The 23,274-nt window shown below is 35.0% G+C and overlaps 1 protein-coding gene across 3 annotated transcripts in view; it reads right to left on the bottom strand.

Moving 5' to 3' along the window:
• The window catches only part of SOS1 (son of sevenless homolog 1 (Drosophila)), a 132,270-nt gene that overhangs the window by 58,412 nt on the left and 50,584 nt on the right, over positions 1-23,274 (bottom strand). For 2 of the 3 annotated variants that reach the window (XM_010855571.1, XM_010855572.1), the window contains exons 2-8: positions 20,447-20,572; positions 15,122-15,253; positions 12,896-13,060; positions 11,124-11,333; positions 8,073-8,216; positions 3,318-3,428; positions 3,145-3,243 (exon numbers count right to left, since the gene is read on the bottom strand). In XM_010855571.1, coding sequence (XP_010853873.1) covers positions 3,145-3,243; positions 3,318-3,428; positions 8,073-8,216; positions 11,124-11,333; positions 12,896-13,060; positions 15,122-15,253; positions 20,447-20,572 — 987 coding nt within the window. The remainder of the gene's footprint in view (positions 1-3,144; positions 3,244-3,317; positions 3,429-8,072; positions 8,217-11,123; positions 11,334-12,895; positions 13,061-15,121; positions 15,254-20,446; positions 20,573-23,274) is intronic. The other variant, XM_010855573.1, reaches the window with a different exon arrangement.

Genomic DNA, 23,274 nt, shown 5'->3' with positions numbered 1-23,274 from the left:
GATCTGAGCTGATCAACAAAGAAATGGAATACAAATTCTGGCAGGCATGAAAGGGAGGTAAGTGGTGAAAGACAAAGGGAGTAAAATGTTAGTTTAAGTTGAAGATAACCTACAAGACAAGAAGAAAAGTCTCCAGTAATGACAATACTCGGTATTTATATTTTTACTGTATGTTAAGTACTTTTACATACACTGAACCCAGTGAGATAAGCATTTCACAGATAAGAAAACCAGGGCTCAAAAGGTGAGGTGACTTGTTGCAGGCTACTCAGCTAGTTGGCTACCAGTCTAGGATCAGAAAAGAAACATCAGACTCCTATCTAGTCCAATGAGCCTTCAAAGATCACTCCATGCCATAGATAAATTATTCCAATTGTCACTGATGTCTTAAGATTTTGCTGTTCCCTGCTGATTTTATTTAATCATTGTTGAGTCCAAAATCACCAAGTCCACATTGGAACTTGGAATTATGGCAATACCCAGATTAAAAAAATTTAGAGTTAGTGAGAATCATGTTGTTGGAAAAAAAATCTTAAGACCATTAAGTGTTAGAAGGTCTTTCAGTTATTCTGATGGAAGAACTCTATGAAAGTTTTCCAAAGTAACCGCCAGAAATACATTACATTTTTTAAGGGTTTCATGGCCTATTTGGGTTTCCCTGCTGACTCAGCAGTAAAGAATCTGACTGCCAATGCAGGCGATGCAGGTTCAACTGCTGGGTCAGGAAAATCCCCCAGAGAAGGAAATGGCAATTCACTCCAGTATTCTTGCCTGGGAAATCCCATGGAGAGAGGAGTCCATGGAGTCACAAAGAGTTGGACATGTCTTAGTGACTAAACAACAACAAATGGCCTAATTAATTTGGGAATTAACTGCTTTAGACTGTTTTATATAGATTGCTTTATTGCACAATTTTACAAAGCCTTTAATATTCTAATATATACGGAACATTTCTAGGAGTGTAATTAAGGATACAGTTTTTCCCAAATATACTTGACCACTGAACACGTGGAATCTTAGTTCACTGACCAGGGACTGAACCCAGGTCCTCAGCAGTGAGAGCACGAAGTCCTAACCATTGGCCCACCAAGGCATTCCCTCCCCCAGACTTTTAGAGTATCTTATGGGACTAGCAGTCCATAGAATACACTTTGAAAATACTGCTCAATAAAATAATTTAAGCAACATACCAACAAATAGAAATGAAAGACAGTAAACACAAATAGTACATCAGTGCTGAGAAGGCAGAATAAAAAGGAGTCATGACAATTTGTGGAATTAATTGGGCAAAATTTCCTGCCCAATATACTGTTAAATTTGCAATGAAATTTAGGCAGTAATATGAACAAGGAATACAGGTGTTTACCAGTAGAAACCTTTAAATTGCTGATAGATACAATTATAAAATAAAAATTTCAATACAATAACTTAAAATTTTTTTTAATTTAATTGCCTATATTTGGGGAAGTAAATAATTTCTCTTACACTATTAAGATAGGTTTTAATAGCCTTCTGAAACTTCATCAAAGCTTCTTGTTCTTACTTATTGATTAATGACTGCTTCAAGGTTCATACGGTCTTTAATCCTTCAGAACTTCATTACAGTCTCAGGTAAAAAAAAATCCCATTATTAGAGATGCCATTATGAAGAAAAGGTCTATATAATAAACTTGTGTGCAAATGATCCATTCTGAGACTATGGTTTGTCATTCTTTACAAAGAATGATTTTATACACCAAATGCTTCTTCTTGATTATCCTCTTAAAATAATCATCCTATACTACTGGGCTTCCCTGGTGGCTCAGACGGTAAAGTGTATGCCTACAATGAGGGAGACCTGGGTTCGATCCCTGGGTCGGGAAGATCCTCTGGAGAAGGAAATGGCAACCCACTCCAGTACTCTTGCCTGGAAAATCCCATGGGCAGAGGAGCCTGGTAGGCAACAGGCTATGGGGTCACAAAGAGTCGGACACGACTGAGCAATTTTACTTTACTTTGTACTACTGAAGACCATAAATTGTATTCTGTTTGCAGCCTAGAATAGAGAGCTGAGAGCTCCATAACTCTGCCTGGTGATTAAGTTCTTCAACTTCCTCAGTCCTTTCCTGATTCAAACAGTCCTGCTTAAGAAATCTAACTGAACTCCAAGTTCCTACAATGTAGAAAGACCTGGGAAGGATGAGAGTTCCTTCAGTTTACTACCTTTAGAGGCTTTCTATTCCATTGATTCATTATAGAGAGCCCATTTCTTCATGTACTCCTGCAAACTATACATCTGATTTCTAATAATACATGCTCCATAACAACATGATATTAAATACAATTTTTCTTTAATGAAACATTTTTTTAAAGCTAAAGAAATAATAATAGTATTAATGCATATCATATTTTGTCTTTATGGGGCTAGTTCATTATAGATAAATAAAATATCTTTATTATCTCATTTATTTAAAGTTTTTGAGAAAACTTGATGTTTTTTAGGATATATTATCCATAATCCAAAGCAGACATCATTAGTTACATAAGATATTTAAAAGTAAATCACTAAGTTACACTATTGAATTATAACTTATACAGACTAACGTTCCCCTTCTCCCTAATTTCAGTGCATAATAGGAAAAGAGGGGAAAAAAGCAAAATCCTTTCTTTTCTGTCAGTACTTTTAAAATTGAGTATTTTGAACTATAATCAAATGGGAAATTTTTTACTAGGATTACTATAGTTTACTGTATCTAAACTAATAATAAGTAGTTTTTATAGACATAGTTGCAAACTTAAACTACAAAAATTAGGTGATTAATCTTCTCCATTACTTTGGCATTATCCAACATGTGGTCCCTTATCTAAGTCCCTGAATCTGCTGAGGTCCCAAGATGGAGACTAGGATGCACAAATCCAAGATTGTTTCCAAACAACTGGCCATGAAAGCAAGAAGTGCACAAGATAAAAATATCTGATGACTGCTTTAAAATTCACAATTAAAACTGGAGAAAACATGCATTGTAGATTCATATATAATTGCTTAACTAGAAAAAGAAAACAGATATAGACATATTCATGAGCACTCACATAATGATTCACAAATAAACTGGTTAAAAAACTGTATCAGACTTGAATATTTTGTAAGTAGAAGAGTCTTCTTACCTTCAGAAGTTCGAAGTAATGCAGACAGTGGTAAACAGGGGCTAGAAGTAGCCTGGGTAAAACATATTGAACAGCTTCTTTGAAACCTTCGCCTATTGACTAGAAAACAAAGTGATTTAATTTTTAAGTTTACTTTACAGGCATCTTATATCTTGATCTAAAAATTACTATACCTGCAAATAGAGCGCTGCTCCAGGCTTTGATAACTGACTAAGGAAACGATCGTGAAAACCAGGTCGTAGAATATCTCGAGCATATGATTCATATGGATCAAATGCCAGTTCCTTAAAAAACAAAAAAGGTAAAACATAAATAATCTTTCTCTATGGTAAAGAATAAATAACCTACCTCTATAAACATAGAAAGATTAAATTATGAAGACTTCTATCACTGTACAATTACATATTTTTTTAAAGCCTCAAAGCAAAATTACATAGCTATTAATTTTACTGGAGTAAACCTAATATTCTCAAGTAAGAAAGAAAATGAATTTTTTTCTGATGAGTAATGGGATTCTAGCATATTATGACACCTCTCACTAAAGGATTCTAGTAGAGTATTATGAACAAACATATGGGGGGATTTGGGATCTGGAAAATGAAATTTAGTCTGAATAATAAAGAGCATAGATAGCTATAACCAGATAAAGTATACACATTTAGAATACTGGTGCCAAGCATTTATTTTCTCATGATTACTCCTTAGTGGTAGACTTACTTTCACATCCTGCAAGCTGAAAGTAAATTGTTTATATCACCTAAAATCCACTGTTACAGTTTTCACAAAACAACTAATTTAATTCAAATTGCCAAAAAGTTTTACCATCATCAATAAACCAAACAATTCGAAAGGTTATAATCTACTAGTTCTGGTGATTTCTGAAGAAAAAAAGTGAGCATGTATTGTGATTTTTCTCAGGAGGTAGGATCTCCACTCTCCTCCATCCTGTGCCCTATTCCAGGTAAAAATAAAAACACAAAACCTCCAAACTATTATGAAAATAGTGTTGAAGATTCTAGCAAGAGCTCAATTTTATGAAGGGTAATTCTAGAATGAGGAGGAAGAGGACACCTAGTGGAGGAATGAAAAAGAAGTTAGGAGTGAATGACAGAAAATGCAATGTTTAACTTACCCTGCTATTTCTCAGACTTATTTTTTTAAGGAAAGACATATATATATATATATATGTTTTTTATCTAGCAACTATATTGAACCTACCTAATAGTTATAACAGTATACATTTTTCTGGATTTCCTATGTAGACAATTATGCTGATTACAAACAGAACAATTTTATTTCTTCTTTTCCTGTCTTTTGGCTAGTATCTCTATTAGGGTGCTCAATGTAAGTAGTGAGCGGCATTCTCCTACAACTTAGTCATTAAATGTATCTTTTATAGGTTTCTGATAGATATCCTTTACTAGATTAAGAAAGGTCCCTTCTATTCCTACTTTGGCCAACATTTTAAAGAAATTTCTGAATGACTTTAATTTTCTTGTTGAGATTTTAATGATAATGTGAAATATATTAATTTTTTAAAAACTTCAACCATTTAAGATATGTCATAAAATATATCCTAAGATATATTATACTGGACACAGTGTTTTAGATTATAAAGAGGTTCATATTTTTCTTATATTATTATTCTTTCCCAGTTTTAATAATATATGTATATAATCCTAAAACTGAGTTGCCTTTTGTGTCTCTATTTTTGATCTTCCTTAAGAATCTATTTTAATATTTTAACAAAAATCTTGCATATGTTTATTGGGCTTATTTCTGAATACCTTGTGGTTTTAAGACTCATCCGCCATATTCACCTGACCTCTTGCCAACCAACTACCACTTCTTCAAGCAGCTTGACAACTTTTTGCAGGGAAAATATACTTCTACAATCAGCAGGAGACAAAAAATGCTTTTCAAGAGTTCATCGAATCCTGAGGCATGGATTTTTATGTTACAGGAATATACAAACTTATTTCTCATTGGCAAAAATGTGCTCATTGTAATGATTCCTATTTTAGTTAATAAAGATATGCCTGAGCCTATAAGTTATAATGATTTAAAATTCATGGTCCGAAATAGCAATTAACATTTGCACCAACCTAGTATTTCTATGTCTCTGTTTTGGGTATATGTCTCATAAGGGCTTCCCTGGTAGCTCAGCTGGTAAAGAATCCACCTGCAATGCAGGAGGCCCTAGTTCAATTCCTGGGTTAGGAAGATCTGCTAGAGAAGGGATAGGCTACCCATTCCAGTCTTCTTGGGCTTCCCTGGTGGCTCAGATGGTAAAGAATCCATCTGCAATACGGGAGACCTGGGTTTGATCTCTAGGGGGCTACCCACTCCAGTATTCTGGCCTGGAGAATTCCATGGACTATATAGTCCATAGGGTCGCACATAGTCGGATACGACTTGAACGACTTTCACTTTCACTTATAAGCTGCATAAAACAGACCTTAAAACAATTAAGTACTTTCTTTAAATAGGCAAGTTTCAGCAGTTTGTGCATACTGAGTTACTAATGTAGTAGCATGACATAATTGGATTTATTTGTATCATACTGTACAGTCGGCCCTCTGTATCTGTCTTCCACATCTGCTGATACAGAAGACTAACTGTCCTAGACCATTTTATATGAAGTTACTTGAGCATCCACAGATTTTGATATTGGAAAGGGGATTCCTGAAACCAATCCCCCAAGAATACTGAAGGATGACTGTATTTTGTTTTCATTATCACTGCTTTCTTTGTTTCATTATTTTTTCCTATTATTGTAGAAATGATTAAAAATTGTTTCTATAGTTTTTGTGCACTGTTATAGGTAGTACTTCTATTATTTGGTGATTTTCTTAAATGTTTCAAAAATCAAATACGGCTTGCTATTACTTATAAATTTTTTCTAAATTTTAAAGAGAGTTTAAAGTTGTTTAAACTTTACATTCTCTTTCCCTGGTACCAGGTTTTCCCTGATAGCTCAGCTGGTAAAGAATCCACCTGCAATGCCAGAGACTCCGGTTTGATTACTGAGTCTGGAAGATCCCCTGAAGGGATAGACCACCCACTCCAGTATTCTTGAGCTTCCCTGGTGGCTCAGATGGTAAAGAATACACCTGCAATGCAGGAGACCTCGGTTCAACCCCTGGGTTGGGAAGATCCCATGGCGAAGGGAACAGCAACCTACTCCAGTATTCTTGCCTGGAGAATTCCATGGACAGAGGAGCCCGGTGGGCTACAGTCCATGGGGTCACAAAGAGTTGGACACAACTAAGCGACTTTCACTTCCATGGGTTTTCACTTTCAAACTTTCAAAGTTGTTTAGTTTTTCTTATCTTCTGAAGACAAGCCCGAATCACGCACTGAGAAGTTTAGTTCACCCTTCAAGTTAAAAAAAAAAAAAAGCATTCTGGTGTTAAGATTATGCAATAGCTTATAAAATTTACTACTCTGTTTCCCACCATTAGTTCTTGTATTCCTTGACTTTCCTCTGAGTACAACTTTCCCTCTGGCTGAAGAACATCCTTGCTTTTGAGTCTGCTGCTGGGGCTGCTGCTGCTAAGTCGCTTCAGTCGTGTCCGACTCTGTGCGACCCCACAGACGGCAGCCCACCAGGCTCCCCCGTCCCTGGGATTCTCCAGGCAAGAACACTGGAGTGGGTTGCCATTTCCTTCTCCAATGCATGAAAGTAAAAAGTGAAAGTGAAGTCGCTCAGTCGTGTCCAACCCTCTGCGACCCCATGGACTGCGGCCTACCAGGCTCCTCCATCCATGGGGTTTTCCAGGCAAGAGTACTGGAGTGGGTTTTGAGTTTAGTTATGTATATTCCTTTTTTCTTTTTATACTTTATGACTTTTATGTGTTTAAAGCAACATTGAGGGGCTTAGTGAAGCTTAAACTCAGCATATTATTTTGTCCGAAAGTCTTAATTTGTTTTATAAACTCAACCCTGAGTTATAATAAAAGATACAGTTGATTTTAGAATGAGAACAAAGCAAGAGTGAGAAATTTCAGAATGACAATCAATGCTAACTTATTAGGGCTAACTTGTATATTTTAGCAGCTGAAGTATCAAGAAGGTTACCATTTTTCTACCCCTATGATCATCATCTAAACCTTAGACTTGATTTTCCTATTCTAAATAATAATGAACTTGTTTAGTTGCTAAGTCATGTCTGACTCTTTTGCGACCACATACACTGTAGCCCAACAGGTTCCTCTGTTCATGGGAGTTCCCAGGCAGGAATACTGGAGTGGATTGCCATTCCCTTCTCCAGAGTATCTTCCCTACCCAGGGATTGAACCCGTGTCTCTTGCAGTGGCAGGCAGATTCTTTATCACCATGCCACTAGGTCCTGGACTTCATTTTCTTTTTCTAAATAATAATGCACAGTTATCATATATTAAGTAGCCGTATGAAGGTGACTAGCTAAATATTTCAGGTAGGTTATTTAACTTTCACAAAATCCCGAGTCCTATTATTATCCTTATTTTACAAATATAGATAGGGAGGTTTAGAGATGTGAAGTAAATAGCCCATGGTTACATACAACTAATAAGTAGAAGAGTTTAGACTGAAACATAAGTAGCCTGACCTTAGGTCCAAGTTCTGTGGCCTCTTCATTGATAAGATAGCCAATTAAGTGTGAACTGTGGGATCTGAAGACAGCTTTGGGATCTGCTTGTTTTTATAAAGGATGAGAGACTCCTTTTTTTCTAAGTTTTATGAAATAACAGAAACAAATGCTGACAGTGACCCTTTGAGGAAGGGGCAATACAGTTGAGCAGCTAACAGTTAATGTCTATGTTAGCTGGAAATAAGAATTCATATTCCAATTTTTATTCAAATGTATTTGAATTAAATCTAGGCCTGTGAACTGCATTTAGGCCTTCTAGATGCACGATTTTTTGGTGTATAATTAAAGTACTCACCTCCGCTAAGTCTTCAAAGCAGCTTCCTACTAATGGATGGGGACTGCCTTCATCTGTCATTTCCACAGTATCTTCTATATGGCCCAGTAATTTTACACTAAGTTCATGTATATCCACTATACGACTAAATATATTTTCTACATCCTGTTGGAAAGAAAAACATATTAATTCAGTTAGGTTGTATAATAAAAATTTTATTTTGAGCCAATAAGTCATTTTATAATCATGAAATTTAAAATGGCAGATACAGTGAAAAATTTTAACAACTTTACAAATACAAGTAAAAGACAAAGAATTCTTTTTGCAATGAAGTACAATTTGTAGGTACATTGCTCTAGGTCACTGGTTCTCAAGCCTTCTGGTCTCAAGAGTCCGTTATACTTTTAAAAATTATTGAAAACTCTATTTGCTTACTATATTAGAAATTACTTACTATTGCCATTTACTACACTTACCATATTAGACATTAAAATCAAGAAAATTATAAAAAATTTAATTCATTTAAAAATAACAATAAATAGCACTTTTATGAAAAGTAGCTAGTTTCTCTTAAACAACCAAAAATCTTGGTGAGGAGAATGGTACTGCTTTACATTTTCTAACACAATCTCTAATACCTAGCTTAATTGAAGATAGCTGGCTTTTCATGTATATTTCTGCATTCTATCTCTTGTGATACATTGCTTTGGTTAAAGCATATGAGGAAAATCTAGCTTTAAAAGACATGTAGTTGGAAAAGAGAGGACTATTTTAATAGTCTATCCAAATAATTGTGGATACTCTTTCCTTTTCCTGCATAGTTATTTTTATGGAGATACAAGTTATATATCATAAAATTCACTCTTAAAATATACTATTCAACGATTTTCACATATTCAAAAACTATTCAATCATTACTACCATCAAATTCTAGAAAATCATCATCCCCCCTAAAAATACTGTATCCATTCTTTCCCTGCACACCCACTCCCAGTCTCTGGCAACTACTGATCCACTTTCTTTCTCTATGTATTTGCCTATTCTGGACATTGCATATATATGGAGTGATTATCTTTTTACAGTATTACACAAGTCAATATGTAGCTTCTTAAAGGTTAGTTGCAAGGTAGAATCTGAAACTATATAAACTTTGTATTGTTAAATTAAAATCCACTGGTCTATTCTGAACTTTGAACGGATGTTTTGCCCAAGTGTGATTTTGTAGTGGAATTGCTAGGTAGTATGGCTAATTTATGGTTAATGTTATATGAAATTACCAAATTATTTTCCTAAATATTTATACCAGATTACATTCTCACAGGTAATGTGGGAATTTTACATTCCCAAAAGCAGTTGCTCCACATTCTTTTCAACATCCAGTATTGTCAGTCTTTTTAATTCTAGCTTTTCTAATGAGTATCCAGTAGTGTCTCATAATGTTCTTAATCTGCATTTTCCTTATGACTATTAAGATGTGTGGGGGTTTGGCTCAGATGGTAAAGAATCACCTGCAATGCAAGAGACCCGGGATCTCTGGGTCAGGAAGATCCTTCAAGGGAATCGCAACCCTCTCCAGTATTTGTGCTTGGGAAACCCCATGGACAGAAGAGCCTGGCAGGCTACAGTCCATGGGGTCACAAAGGGTCAGACATGACTAAATGATTAACACCAGTGACAGTATACTGATGTTGGTCATCCTTTGACATGCTTTCTGATCACTGTTGTATCTTCTTTTATAAAGTGTTGAATTTTTTGCCCATTTAAAAGTATCAAGCTGTTTTTCTTATTACTGAATTGCTGAATTTCTTTATATATTCTGAATACAATCCTTTGGTTAGATGTATGTATTTGAAGTAGCTTCCACCAATATGTGGCTTATGTTCTTATTTTTCTGATAATGCTTTTTGAAGAGCAAAAGGTTTTTTTTGTCTTAATGCAATCTAGGTTATTAATTTTTAATTTCATGGTTCTTGATTTTTTGTGTCCTAAGAATATCTTTGTCTACTCTTTATCTCTTTCTCTTTTTAAACAACTTCATTAAAATATGATTTATAGGCAATGCAATTCATCCATTGAAAGTAAACAATTCAATGGTTTTTACTATATTTACAGATTTGTACAACTCGTCATTTACTCCTTTATTTTTTAATGTTCACTCATTGTCATAACAATGACTGAACATTCCGTCTCAGCCTCTGTTGTGAGTACCACTTCTCCATCAGTCATCCATGATTATGTAGGTACAGTTTTAGAAATTACTAGAATGCAACTTCCTTAGACAATCTCAGCTATTCTTCCTTAGTACTTCTCCGGGACCCAATCAGGTTGGTTTGATTACTACTGTACGATCAGTAATCCTTTAGATTTCCAGTTATTGGCTCCTTCCTTTGTGCTCCCCAAAATACTGTTGTCATACTTCTGTTATGGTAATCAGCACATAGCATATTAGCACATACTTCTGTTATGGTAATTAGTACTGTATTGCAATTTAGAGTTGACATCTCTGTCTTGACTAGATTGTACTTGAGAAAAGTAAATAGTTTTTGATTTATCTTGAATCTCCATTGCCAAGTATGGCATCTAACAATATAGGCAGCACTGATGCAGTGTTGGTTCAATGATGCAAATGAGTCAAATTAAACACAGAAATCTTCCACCTAAACAAGATGCTTTATTCTCTGGAACTCGTAGAAGATTCTGTGAATTCATTTATACTTACATAATCAGTCTAGCTTAGATTTTGTCTTTTACTTTCTGGTGGTTAATCAAAACTGCTGTGGCTGGGGGAGGGGAGAGAGGCTCAACAGGGAGCAGATATATGTATAACTACGGCTGATTTGTATTGTGTGGCAAAAACCAAAATAACGTTGTAAAGCAATTTCCCTCAAAATTAAAAAATAAATTAAAACTGTTGTAGCAACTTCATTTGTGATCATAGTCATGATAAATTAAACCCTACAACTTTTAAAAAATGGACAAATTAGCAGTCATGAACTATACAAATTCAAATTTGAGTGGTCATGTAAAATTAACAACACATGTAATGATATACATTCACACAATGATACTTACATTAGCTGAAAACAATTTTGAATTGGAGACAAAGGGCTCTCTAAAAACTTTTATAATTAAATTAAGTTCCCTTATGTATTGTCGAATTTCTGCCATAAATGCTTTTACCAAATCATAGTAAGTCTGCTCTCCTGAGGTGGAAGGCTCTTCATCAGTTAAAGATAATATATTTATATCTTCCACATCTTGATGAAACATATCCATTAATACCTGCATAGTCAGAGATATAAAAAACTATAATAAAATATGAATCTATAGTCAAATTTGAAGTTAAACAAAATCTGTTATTTGAATACAGTTCTTAAATGACAATAAACAGACACACAATAACCTCTTCTTGGATATAATGTTACTGCTCCCTCTACAGCTTCTCTAAGACAAAATTTTACATCCGGTATCACAAACTGCCTCTTCTAAGTTCTCTGTCAATACTAGTATCTGTCTGTCTGTCTCTCTTGTTAATCTAGTACTTCTATTTTGTTTCCAAATCTTGTCTTGGATTTCTCTCTTAGTTTCCTCTGTTTCATACCCTTGGCATCACCATTTCATTCCAGGGCCTCACATAACTCATATTTGAATAACTCCCAGGTTTCTGGTGATTGATCAAAATAAGTCCCATTTTTTTCCCCAAGAAGTCTTCTCCTCCTCCTCCTCCTCCTCCTCTTCCTCCTCTTGCTAAACCTCATCTTTTCCCTCCTGTGTACTTCTACATCATTATCCCTATAACAATAAAATAAGATTTTACCTTGTATCACTTTCTGCTTGTTTCACAAATATAAGTACCCTTTCATCAAATCTACAGCCTCATTTTATGCTTCTCTTGCATCTCTTCTCTGTGAGCTATATACATACTCAGAAATATTTTATTTATCAATTCATTTAAAAGCATCAAATATTTTATATTCATTTACTCTTTTAAAATAAAATACTTATTCATTAAAAAATAAAAAATTTGAAATCCTTCAGGTCAGGTGATTTTCACATTCTGAAAGAACAATAAATACTAAAATATATTTAACTGGATTAGGTAATCAGAAAGAATATTTCAAATCAATAACAGAAAAAAGGGGATGAAATACTTTATTAGAAAATATTTTCTTTTTTGAAAGATCATTTTTATTAAATAAAAATACTGAGGTAGTATATAGTCCAATGCTTTAGACTTAGATCTGGAGTTCAAGTCTAGGCTTTGAAGCATCTCAGAAAATTCTGAACCAATTTCTTTATCTCTGTGAACTTCAGTTTCCCTTTTATAAAATGTAGATAAGAGTATCTACTGTAGAGGGATATCTTAGGGACCAAATGAAATAAGTCACATACATGCTCAACTTTCAATAAATGTTTGCTCTTAATGTTATCATAGTAAAACCATACTAGCAGTATCTAAAGAAAGTTAGGCACTGAAATAAAACTACCAAGAGTTTAGCATTTGTACATTTTCAAAAATTGTTTTCAAATAAATCCATAATCTTCTAGTTCTTCCAATCCAAATAAAAACTTAAGAAGTTCACTAATAAGAGATGAATTACTGTTATTAACCCTACATGCAACAATACAGAAAAGAAAAGCTACATGACATATTTAAACACATTTTAGGACTCTATATATAAATTTCATTTAGATAAAGTGATCTCTGGAGTTTTTGCTATTAGATTACTAAAAGTATAACCTAACAGACAATATACAATTTTATTCTGTCTGAGTAGTATGTTAGCACCCATTTAAGTCACAAATAAAAATATAAGAATAGAACATATAGATCAGTATCTTACCTTATCAGCACACATTGCCACTTTAATATCTTGTTTTGTAATTTCATAATGCCGTATATTTCGCACATAATTCCCCACCAGCTTTAAAATGTCTGCAGAAATGTATTCTAATACTGCTACTATGTAAACAGAAACCTGGTGGTCAATTTTATAACCTAGAACCTCCTGAAAAATTAAAAGAAAAGCACTTTTAAAATTATTTACTATAGATTTGACAAGCTGATTTTAAAAAAATGTATACAGTTTAGCGTAACTTTTACCAAGGCCATTGTAAAGTGGTACATCTATGAATAATACACATATTGCTATTTGAAAATGTAAGGTAAGAAAAGGTAAGCCAAAATTACCTATGATCATGTAAAATACTTAAGAAGTACAGATAACTATAGAGATAATCCCTCAACTAGGAAGGGAAGCCCAAGTCTGTGGGAGGGGAAAATGCTCATTGTTATCTAATTCAGAATACCCAGAATTAATAATGACAAACAAGTTTCTTTTCCTTTAATTGGTATCTGGGAATATCTACTATCCTTATACCTCTATCCTTCTATCCAAAGGAACCTGGACTTCCTAAAAACTTAGTGGTACATTCCTGGTATCTAAGTTGTTTCTATGGAAAAAAAATTCCTGTTGTGTCCTGCTGGACAACAGTGGTTATTAAGGGCATATTAAATAGTACCGCTATCCAATTTCAAAGAGAGTATGGGCTTTTGTGGGCCTGATGAATTCGCATAGGAAAACAGATTCTATTTTCTAAACAATCCAATTAAGGAAAAAACTTCAAAATAAGTTTATGTATTTTATAATAACCTTAAATGGAGTACAACCTACAAAACTTACTCACTACGTTGTTCACCTGACACTAATATAACTTTATAAATCAACTGTAAGAGAATCATAAAGAAGTGCAACAACTAATAGCTTAGTAATTTTCTGTAAGTTGCACTTAACATCCTCAGACCAGTTAGTAAGATACAGGCAGATATTTCTGTTCAAACAATAAAGGACAAAACATAACTCTTTGATAGTCTTAATCATACAAGTGTCCAGCCAGACTTGAATTTCCTAACACTATCACTTAGAGCCCTGTGAACTTAGAAAAAAGTTACTTAACCACTTTCTGCTCAGTTACCTCATCTACAAAGTGGGGATGATGATAATTAACTCTGTTGAATAATAAAACTTAGACATGATGTATAAAAGTATTAGCATTTTGCTTATATTATAGTAAAAAATTACTGATATCAGAAATATTATTAAGGTTTTAATTATTCTAATACCCATATTTTTAATGTGAGAGTTAATCAATGATGTCATTAAATAAAATACAAATAACATTATTAAAGTTTCCAGCAGTTATTTTTTCTATTAGTTCTGGAGAGATTCAACTGACTGACTAGACTAATAAAAATGACAAGTAAGACTAGAGAGTAGGGCTTCCCTGGTAGCTCAGCAGGTTAAAAATCTGCCTGTAATGCAGGAGACCCCAGTTTGATTCCTGGGTCAGGAAGATGCCCCGGAGAAGGGACTGGCTACCCACTCCAGTAGTTTTGGGTTTCCCTGGTGGCACAGACAGTAAAGAATCTGCCTGCGATGTGGGAGACCTGAGTTCGATCCCTGGGTTGGGAAGATCCCCTGGAGGAGGGCATGGCGACCCACTCCAATATTCTTGCTGGGAGAATCCCTATGGACAGAGGAGCCTGGCGGGCTACAGTACAGTCCATGGGGTTGCAAAGAGTTGGACATGACTGAGCGACTAAGCACAGCAAGACTAGATAGTATAGGTGATCTTTATGGAATTTTTGTTCAAAGATGACACATGGCCCTATGGCAATCTTACAGAGGTCCCTACACTTCTAATGATGTGAAGGATTAAAATCTGAAGGATTTATAGGGACAAGTATGTCTAGCCAATAGAAAAAGGAGTTTTGCAAACTCTTTGAGGTTCTGGTAACATCTGAGATTAACAAAATTCACAATTATAACTTTCTTAGTCCTTTCAATTTGATGATTACTGTGGGTATGAAACTACTTTAAATCATGTTGCTGAACATATACTTTCCTATTATATCATCCCTCCCCATGACATAAACTCCTGGAAAAACTAAAAAGAGAGAATGTCACTCTTCAGTTGACTCTATTATCCATAATATATATTTCTTGTGCTTGAAAATCATGGGTTTTATTTTGCTTTTAAGAGGCAAGAAGGTAGTATTTCAGCTTTACCTTTAACAAAGGATGGATTTTTTCTACTGGGAGAGATAAAGGGTTTCTTCGCTTCCTCTTTTCAATAGCCGATTGGGCATCAGCTATTGCCCACTTATCAATTGGATGAGGGAAACTTTTTTGAACACGTTCCTTGGAAAATAGGAAAATAAAAACTAAGCAACAAATATATTAAATAGTGTTCTTCACTTATAATTTACTTTTAAAAATCAAAGAATACCAAAAGCAGGTGTTTCACATGTGGTATAATTTATACTACAAACATACCTAAACTAAGAGACAACTATAACTGCCAAAGTACTAGTTTCTTAATTAGGCAATTAAGAGTCTAAATGCTCCTTCTATTAATGGGGGGACATCATATTCTGAATTTCTACTTCACCATGATAAAGCTGATAATAAGAATGAGCAGAAGCTATTTAAAACATTATTACATAAATTTTCAAGGAACAAGATCTAAGTTCAAAAAGCAAATATCTAAATTCAACTTTCATTTGTCCTTTCTTTCAACATCAATTATAATCTAAAATACCATTTTGCACTTGAAACTTGTAAGAATTGTTTTTCTTTATCCATCATGCAAAAAGGTACTTGATTTCAAAACTATTTGTAAAGCATGGAAATCAAGGTTTACATTAGTAACAGCCAACTTTAATACACTGTAGTTTTATCATTAGAGTCTGCATCTTCCACAGGTCATTAATTTTCATCACGATACTTCATTTTAATGTCTAGCACTCATTCGGTTAGAATTCCCATTCAAAGGTAAAGAACTCAGGTTACTGTAAAAGCTGAATTTCCCGACTTTAGTAAACTAATATAATTCATTTCAAACAAAAGGTACTTTCAACCTCTGAAGTTTCTAAAATCCACTTTCAGGATACCATAATTACAACCAGTAGAGGTCACTACTACATAATTTTAACACGTATTTTGAATTGTTCCATATTTAGCCAGTAATATGTAAAAATTATTAGGTAAAATTACAATAAATGTAAATTGAAAGTCCTAGCAATTGCTATTGAAAAGATCATTATGTGATATTCTGTAGGAAAAAGGACACAGTAACTCTAGGACATGTTATGAACAAATTTATGAATTGAGAATAGTTTAACCTACTCAAGTTTAATAAATTTTCTCTTCATCTAAGGCAATGTCAGCTGTCAAATGTAAGAAGTGATCATTTTAATTCTAATAAAAAAAAATTACTGTAGTTAAAAATGGAGTTAACAAACTTTTTCAAATGTCTAGTTGAAAAGCTATTTGCTAGGATACTATAACCTATATAATAAAGGCAATACAAAGGCCCAAAATACCAGGGGAGTTTGGCAAGCGAAAAAGGAATAATAAAGGAATGGGGAAAAGGTTGGAAAGGAACGTTCAAAACAAGAATTCTTTTCCTTTTTTCCAAGTCACTACTATACACTTGCTAATCCAAAAATTACGATTAAGAGATTCTGGACTAACTTTACCATAATTCTCAATTAAAAATTTCATATTGATGGGTTTAACCCATGGTTAACTGAATAGGTATAGGTATAACCATGATTACAAACCTTATAATAGTATAACCCTATAGCTCACTGGCAGGCATGGAGGTGGGCAAACTTCAATGCATAGTAAGAAATAATAAATTCTTAACACATTGGAAAAGGAAATGGCAACCCACTCCAGTACTCTTGCCTAGAAAATCCCATGGACGGAGGAGCCTGGTGCAAGCTACTGTCCATGGGGTCGCAAAGAGTCGGACACGACTGAGCAACTTCACTTTCTTTCTTTAATACATTTTGGATCACACCCTTGTAATCACATACATAGTAAACTGAAACAAAGTTTCTTAAAATAAAACTTTCTTTTACTATAGGCAATGCACTGATTTTTCCTATTCATTTATAAAAATTTAGTTGGGCATAAGAGGTGATAACCGAGAGTAATACAGAAGCTGAACTCAACCTACCAATTCTAAATACACTTAACATACATCTTAAAAAAAAAAAAACAAACCATTGGTAGAATTACAGAGGCAAACAGCAGGCAGGGGTTGAGGTAGAAGAGAAAGAAAACACAACAGCAATCCCTTCTCATCTCAATTTTATCCACCTAGTTCCAAGTTGATCTACTGTTTTGAAAAGAAGGGGAAGGAAAGTCTCAGGAACGATAAAAGAAAAGGCAAGAAAGGGAAAATAATAATGATGAGGAAAACATTTTTAACTTATTTATTAGTATACTACTAGACTGTTTATTTGAGAAGTACTACCAAAGGTCATGGGAAAGACTGACAGGGTTAAAAAGATGCCTTGATTGTGAAAAAGGCCAGAATGAAGGAAATACTTTATCTCTTGTCGTGGAAAATTTAATTATAATTCCAGAGCAAAATAAAATTTCTTTTTACAATTATCTTATATAATTTAAGGTAAAGAAGCCCAAGGAGAAATGGTCGATAAAAGACCCATGAATTAAAGTCTATTACTCTGCCACTTTCAAGATTAACAGTTTTGCTTTAAATTGAGACTCTCCACTTTGACTGACATTTAGTGGCCTTGGGAAAAATAAAATATAAAGAGCTAGGTTCACAATTCAGCTCTGTCTCATTAGCAGAACCTGTCTTTTCCTTTACATAATAAAGGTGCCTAGATAGATAATCTTGAAGATTAATTCCAATACAAACATTCTAGGCTGTATGAAAATTCTTATACATGCACTTGAGTGCAAATATTCAGACCCGGAGGCACTTTTAAAGTGCTATTAATAAAGGCTTAGAATGTGTAGGAGAATTTTTTTTTCTGCCTAGAAAGGTAGAAAATAATGAGAAATCACTTTGGAAATCTAAATGTGAGTGACAAACTTATTAGAAACTACAAAGATTCTTTAGGAACGAAGGAAAAGAAAAAAAGTTGAAAAAAAAAATGAAAGGAAAAGGAAAGCCAAAAAATAAAATTTAAGGATATAGTTCACAGGGTAAAAAGAAAATTCTAAGATGAAGGAAAAAGAAATAAAAGGGATTCAAACTGGGAAAAAAGTATTGTCATTGTTTGGCAATGACATCATACTATACACAGAAAATCCTAAAGATGCTACCAGAAAACTACTACAGTTCATCAATAAATTTGGTAAAGTTGCAGGGTACAAAATTAATACACAGAAAGCTGTTGCATTTCTATACACTAACGACAAAAGATCAGAAATAACAATTAAGGAAACAATCCCATTTTTATCACTGCATCAGAAAGAATAAAATACCTAGGAATAAACCTATTGAAGGAGGCAAAGGACCTGTATTTTGAAAACTGTAAGACGCTGATGAGAGAAATTAAAGAGGACACAAACAGATGGAAAGATATTCTGTGTTCTTGGATCGGAGGAATCAATACTGTCAAAAGATCATACAACCCAAGGCAATCTACAGGATTCAATGCAATCCCTATCAAATTACCAATGCAATTTTTCACAGATCTAGAACAAAAAAAATTTTTTTAATTTGTATGGAAATACAAAAGATCTCAAATAGTCAAAGCAATCTTGAGAAAGAAAAGTAAATCTGGAGGAATCAGTCTCCCTGACTTCAGACTATACTACATAGTTATAGTCATCCAAACAGTAACGGTACTGCCACAAAAACAGAAATACAGATCACTGAATGCGGATAGAAAATCCAGAGAGAGACCCACTCACCCATGGTCAGTTAATCTCTGACATCCTGCTTTTGGAACTGTTACCTTAAGAATCTTAAATCCTAACAACTTTGTCTCTGATCCCAATCTATTCTATTTCTATCAGGTATTCTAGTGTTATCAACTCTCTGATCTTATTGGGAAATCCCTGTTCCCTCCATGTTTTTCCAATCTACCTGCCCCTCTCATAACTGACAGAATAGTTTACTGGAATGTATGCCCGGAAGTTTAGACTTTCTGGATGAGAGTCTTGGCTTCACTGCTTACTAGCTATAACCATGGGCAACTTATTTAACCTCTCTATGCTTCAGTTTCCACATTAATTCATTCAAACTATATTTCCTGAGTGCCTTCTCAGCGCCAGACATTGTTCTGGGTGCTGGGGGTTTGGTAGTGAATAAGACCTTATATTCTGGACCTCATACTCTAATACAGGAAAAACAGTACCATCTTCATGGGGTTATTAAAAACTTTAAATGAAATATAAACACAGAAGCGTTTAGAGCAAGTGCTCAAAGATCAGCTGTTATTAAATTTCATTTTTTCCCTTATCCAATTTGATTCTCTGATGCTCTTTTCAGCTGAGCTTCCTATTGGATATAACTATATATCAATTGCTAACTGCCTCAGGAGAACACAGCAGGGGTACACAGAGACACACCTCCTCCCCAGCCACTGTGTACCACAGTCATCATTACACTCTAGTGTGTTGTGTCCTGAAAAGGGTTGTAAAGCACTATTACTAATTTCCACAACCCTCTTGCCCTACTGTTCTGTCACTGTATAGCCATGGTGAAATACCATTCAACTGTCTTTTTTGAGCCCACACAAGGACCACAAAAGAAATATCATAGAAATGCAAAGATTTGTACACTATACATTCAAGATCTTCAAAGTCAAATGACCTTACATCATTGCCAGAAAACTCCTTTTATATTTCCAGCTCTATCTCCCATTTTCTATAGTTGGTACTTCAAACCTTCTTTTTTTCTCTTCTCAAACCTGACTCCTTAAGAACTCAATTTAGGTGGCTCTTCTGAGAATCCCAACTTGAGCCCCAAAGTCTGCATTATTAGTTTGCTTTTTTTTTATGGTTTCCCACATACCCTTTACTCACAGGACATCACATTATGTTATTGCCCATACATCTACCTGTATCTCCACTACTCTACAAGCCATAAAAAGACAGGAGCCATGTCATATTTGTGACATCTTCCTTCCTAGAATTTTGATGTTTCCCTCCCTTCCAACTGGTGGGGAGGGGTTCACTTCCTATCTAAAAATACACAGAGCACTGAAGATTGAAGGATTGGCTGAAATGCTTTTGAAATGATAGCTGACTTTAAGAAATAACAACAAGAAAAAAAGAAACACTTGGATATATTCCACTCTTAAATATATCTGTCATTCTAGCATCAAGAAGTACTATTTAGAGGTCAATAAGAGTTGACTTTAGATTAAAAGCATATAATGGAATAGTTTGATGCAAAAACATATACAAGCTAGCAGACACTCAATACAAAGTTAAAAGAAATCTAGTCATCATTTTAAACATACCATTAGACACTGTGTGGAACTGAAGAGCAAACACCTCCCCCCTATATTGACATTACAATGAACACACATATTAGATACAAGGCAAAACTAATCATACCTCTACATCTGAAGCACTTCGGGGTTGAGCTTGGCAGAGCATATTTAATAGCTGCAAAATTAATTCTTCAACATACTGAAGAGCATCATCACTAGACTCAAGAGTTGGATGAACCTGCCCCTGAACCTATAAACACAAAGTAATTAAAGGTTTGTTTAATCTGATTAAATAAACAAAGCAAGTAATTTTTTCAAGTGTGGGGTTTGTATTCAAGAACATAGTCTGGCTTGCAAATACAGATTTCAATGTTATTTCCCTAGCCTGAATTCTTAACCTTTTTCCTAGTCACATGCACTATACATGCTTATTGACATGTTTCTAGAGATTCAGATACTTAATTACAAAATTTCAAAATTTTTTCCTTAAACTATGCCTATCCTAGAGTGTGGGAATACTGAGAGGGAGGGAGAGGCTGAGCTAGAGATAAACGATGCAGTTTACATGGTTTTTGTCCAGAACCAGTGGTAGTTAGGACACTGGCTCCATACAGTGCTTGGGCAAAACTGACCTCCGATGTGTCCCTTGTTAACTCTATCTTTCCAACCAAATCGTAACATTCAAGAGGCCTGTATCTTTTTTTTTCACCAAAGTAACTCCAGCAACTAGCACTGTACAGGGCACATAATAGAAGCTAATAAATGCCTTGAATACAAAGTCACCCTGTATCAAAGGACACAAAATAGGCACTTTTGACAATGAGAGACTGTCCATGCTTCAGGAAGATAATTTGGTGGTCACCTATTCATAAATGCCCCGCACTCTTTACCTTCGTTTTCCTCAACCATTTCTTTGAAGGCATCTCAGCCACCGCTCTTCATAAAACTTAAATTTTCATAACCGGCAGGACAGTCTTTCCTTGCATCCCTTTGTCACTCATTATGGGTCAAAACCACTCCCTACTTTTTAAAATGGCAGCAAAATAAAATTCAGAAGACAAACATGTTTCAAAAACGCTCAACTCTTCAAAGGATGGTAGAACTCTCACTGGATTAAAGTAGACAGCACTCACTAACCAAGAGCATTTAGTATGGTCTATCTTACTGTACACACTTCATTAGCTGAGGGCCTGACAGCCTCAGTGTACAGACAGATTTTTTTTTATCAAGTGTACCATATAATGAATTTTTTAACATATATTAGAAGTACACAGATATGTATACAAACACATATATGCACTTATACTTTTTAATTAGAAGCAAGTAACATTACGGCAATGCAAAACTGTGTGAAGGGTGCTACGTCAACTATAAATAATAATTTATTATTATTTTACAGGTAAAGAAACGGAGCCCCCAAAGGCGTAAATCATTTGCCCAAGAACTTTTTGTCATCTCTGGTATAGCAATTACCTACCTGACAATAACTGATCTGCTTACAGATCTCCCACCCTATTAGACGACTGAGTGCTTGAGCAGTTAAAATAATGGATGGAGTACAGACCAGAACCCAGATGCTTCTCAGCTTTCTATTCACCAGCCATAGCATTCTGTGTGTACGTAACAGACTTTGTAAATGGATTCCTCTTCAACACTAAGCAAGATTTTAAAAACCTTTTTTTAAAACAAAACATGAACGGAACTTTTGACAAAAGTTTTACTTTTATACATATAACTGCATGCCCTCATTGGTTTAAACTGTTTTTGTAGACACCCTTTACCTTCAAGGTTGACTTATCTTCCTTGAAAGGTGCACCCTAAAACTACATGACAGGCTTTTTTTGGTGATGGGGGGGAGAAGGGGGCTCGATTTTTCATTTTTTAAACTCTCTCTTACCAGTGACACACAATCCCAACTGCTTCTTTTTATTTGTTTCTTTTTCCATTTGTTTCTTAGAGTTACATATTTTCCTTCACCCCTCAAATGTGGAGTCCATCCTTGTCTGTCTGCTCCCTCCTTCTGTTCTTTCCCCTAACTAATCTCACTTACTCCCATATGTTTATCACCTACATGAAAAGTTCAAGTGTTAGTCGCTCAGTCATGTCTGACTCTTCGCAGCCCCATGGACTGATGACTCCAAATCTGATTTTTCTCCTCAGTTTTAGACCCATACACCAAATTCTGGGCTAGATATCTGCGCCTATCCTACCAAAATCTCAACTATGACATGGGGGATGGAGAGAGGAACTTATTATAAAAGTTGAATAAGAAGAACTATCTTACACATAGACCTATATCTCACAAATGAAAAACAACATAGACAGGCCCCAGTTTCACTAAGATAATCCTGGAAAAGTTGCTATAATTGGGGTTACATTCCTATTCAAGGATCCAGCATCACGTAAAATACAGCTACACATTTATAAAACCAGAGAAGATCAGTCCTGGGTGTTCTTTGGAAGGAACGATGCTAAAGCTGAAACTCCAGTACTTTGGCCACCTCATGAGAAGAGTTGACTCATTGGAAAAGACTCTGATGCTGGGAGGGACTGGAGGAAGGAGGAAAAGGGGACGACAAAGGATGAGATGGCTGGATGGCATCACCGACTCAATGGACGTGAGTTTGGGTGAACTCCGGGAGTTGGTGATGGACAGGGAGGCCTGGTGTGCTGCAATTCATGGGGTCGCAAAGAGTTGGACGCGACCGAGCGACTGAACTGAAATGACAGATGTTATTTCACACAGTCCTTCTATAAACTGTGGAAAATTCTGAAAGAAATGGGAATACCAGACCACCTGACCTGCCTCTTGAGAAACCTGTATGCGGGTCAGGAAGCAACAGTTAGAACTGGACATGGAACAACAGACTGGTTCCAAATAGGAAAAGGAGTATGTCAAGGCTGTATATCATCACCCTGTTTATTTAACTTATATGCAGAGTACATTATCAG

This window comes from Bison bison, unplaced genomic scaffold (genome assembly GCF_000754665.1).
Source record: "Bison bison bison isolate TAMUID 2011002044 unplaced genomic scaffold, Bison_UMD1.0 scf7180017864366, whole genome shotgun sequence".
Taxonomy (NCBI): domain Eukaryota; kingdom Metazoa; phylum Chordata; class Mammalia; order Artiodactyla; family Bovidae; genus Bison; species Bison bison.
The sequence above is the reverse complement of the archived record's forward strand: the minus strand, read 5'-3'. Positions and strand labels throughout refer to the sequence as shown.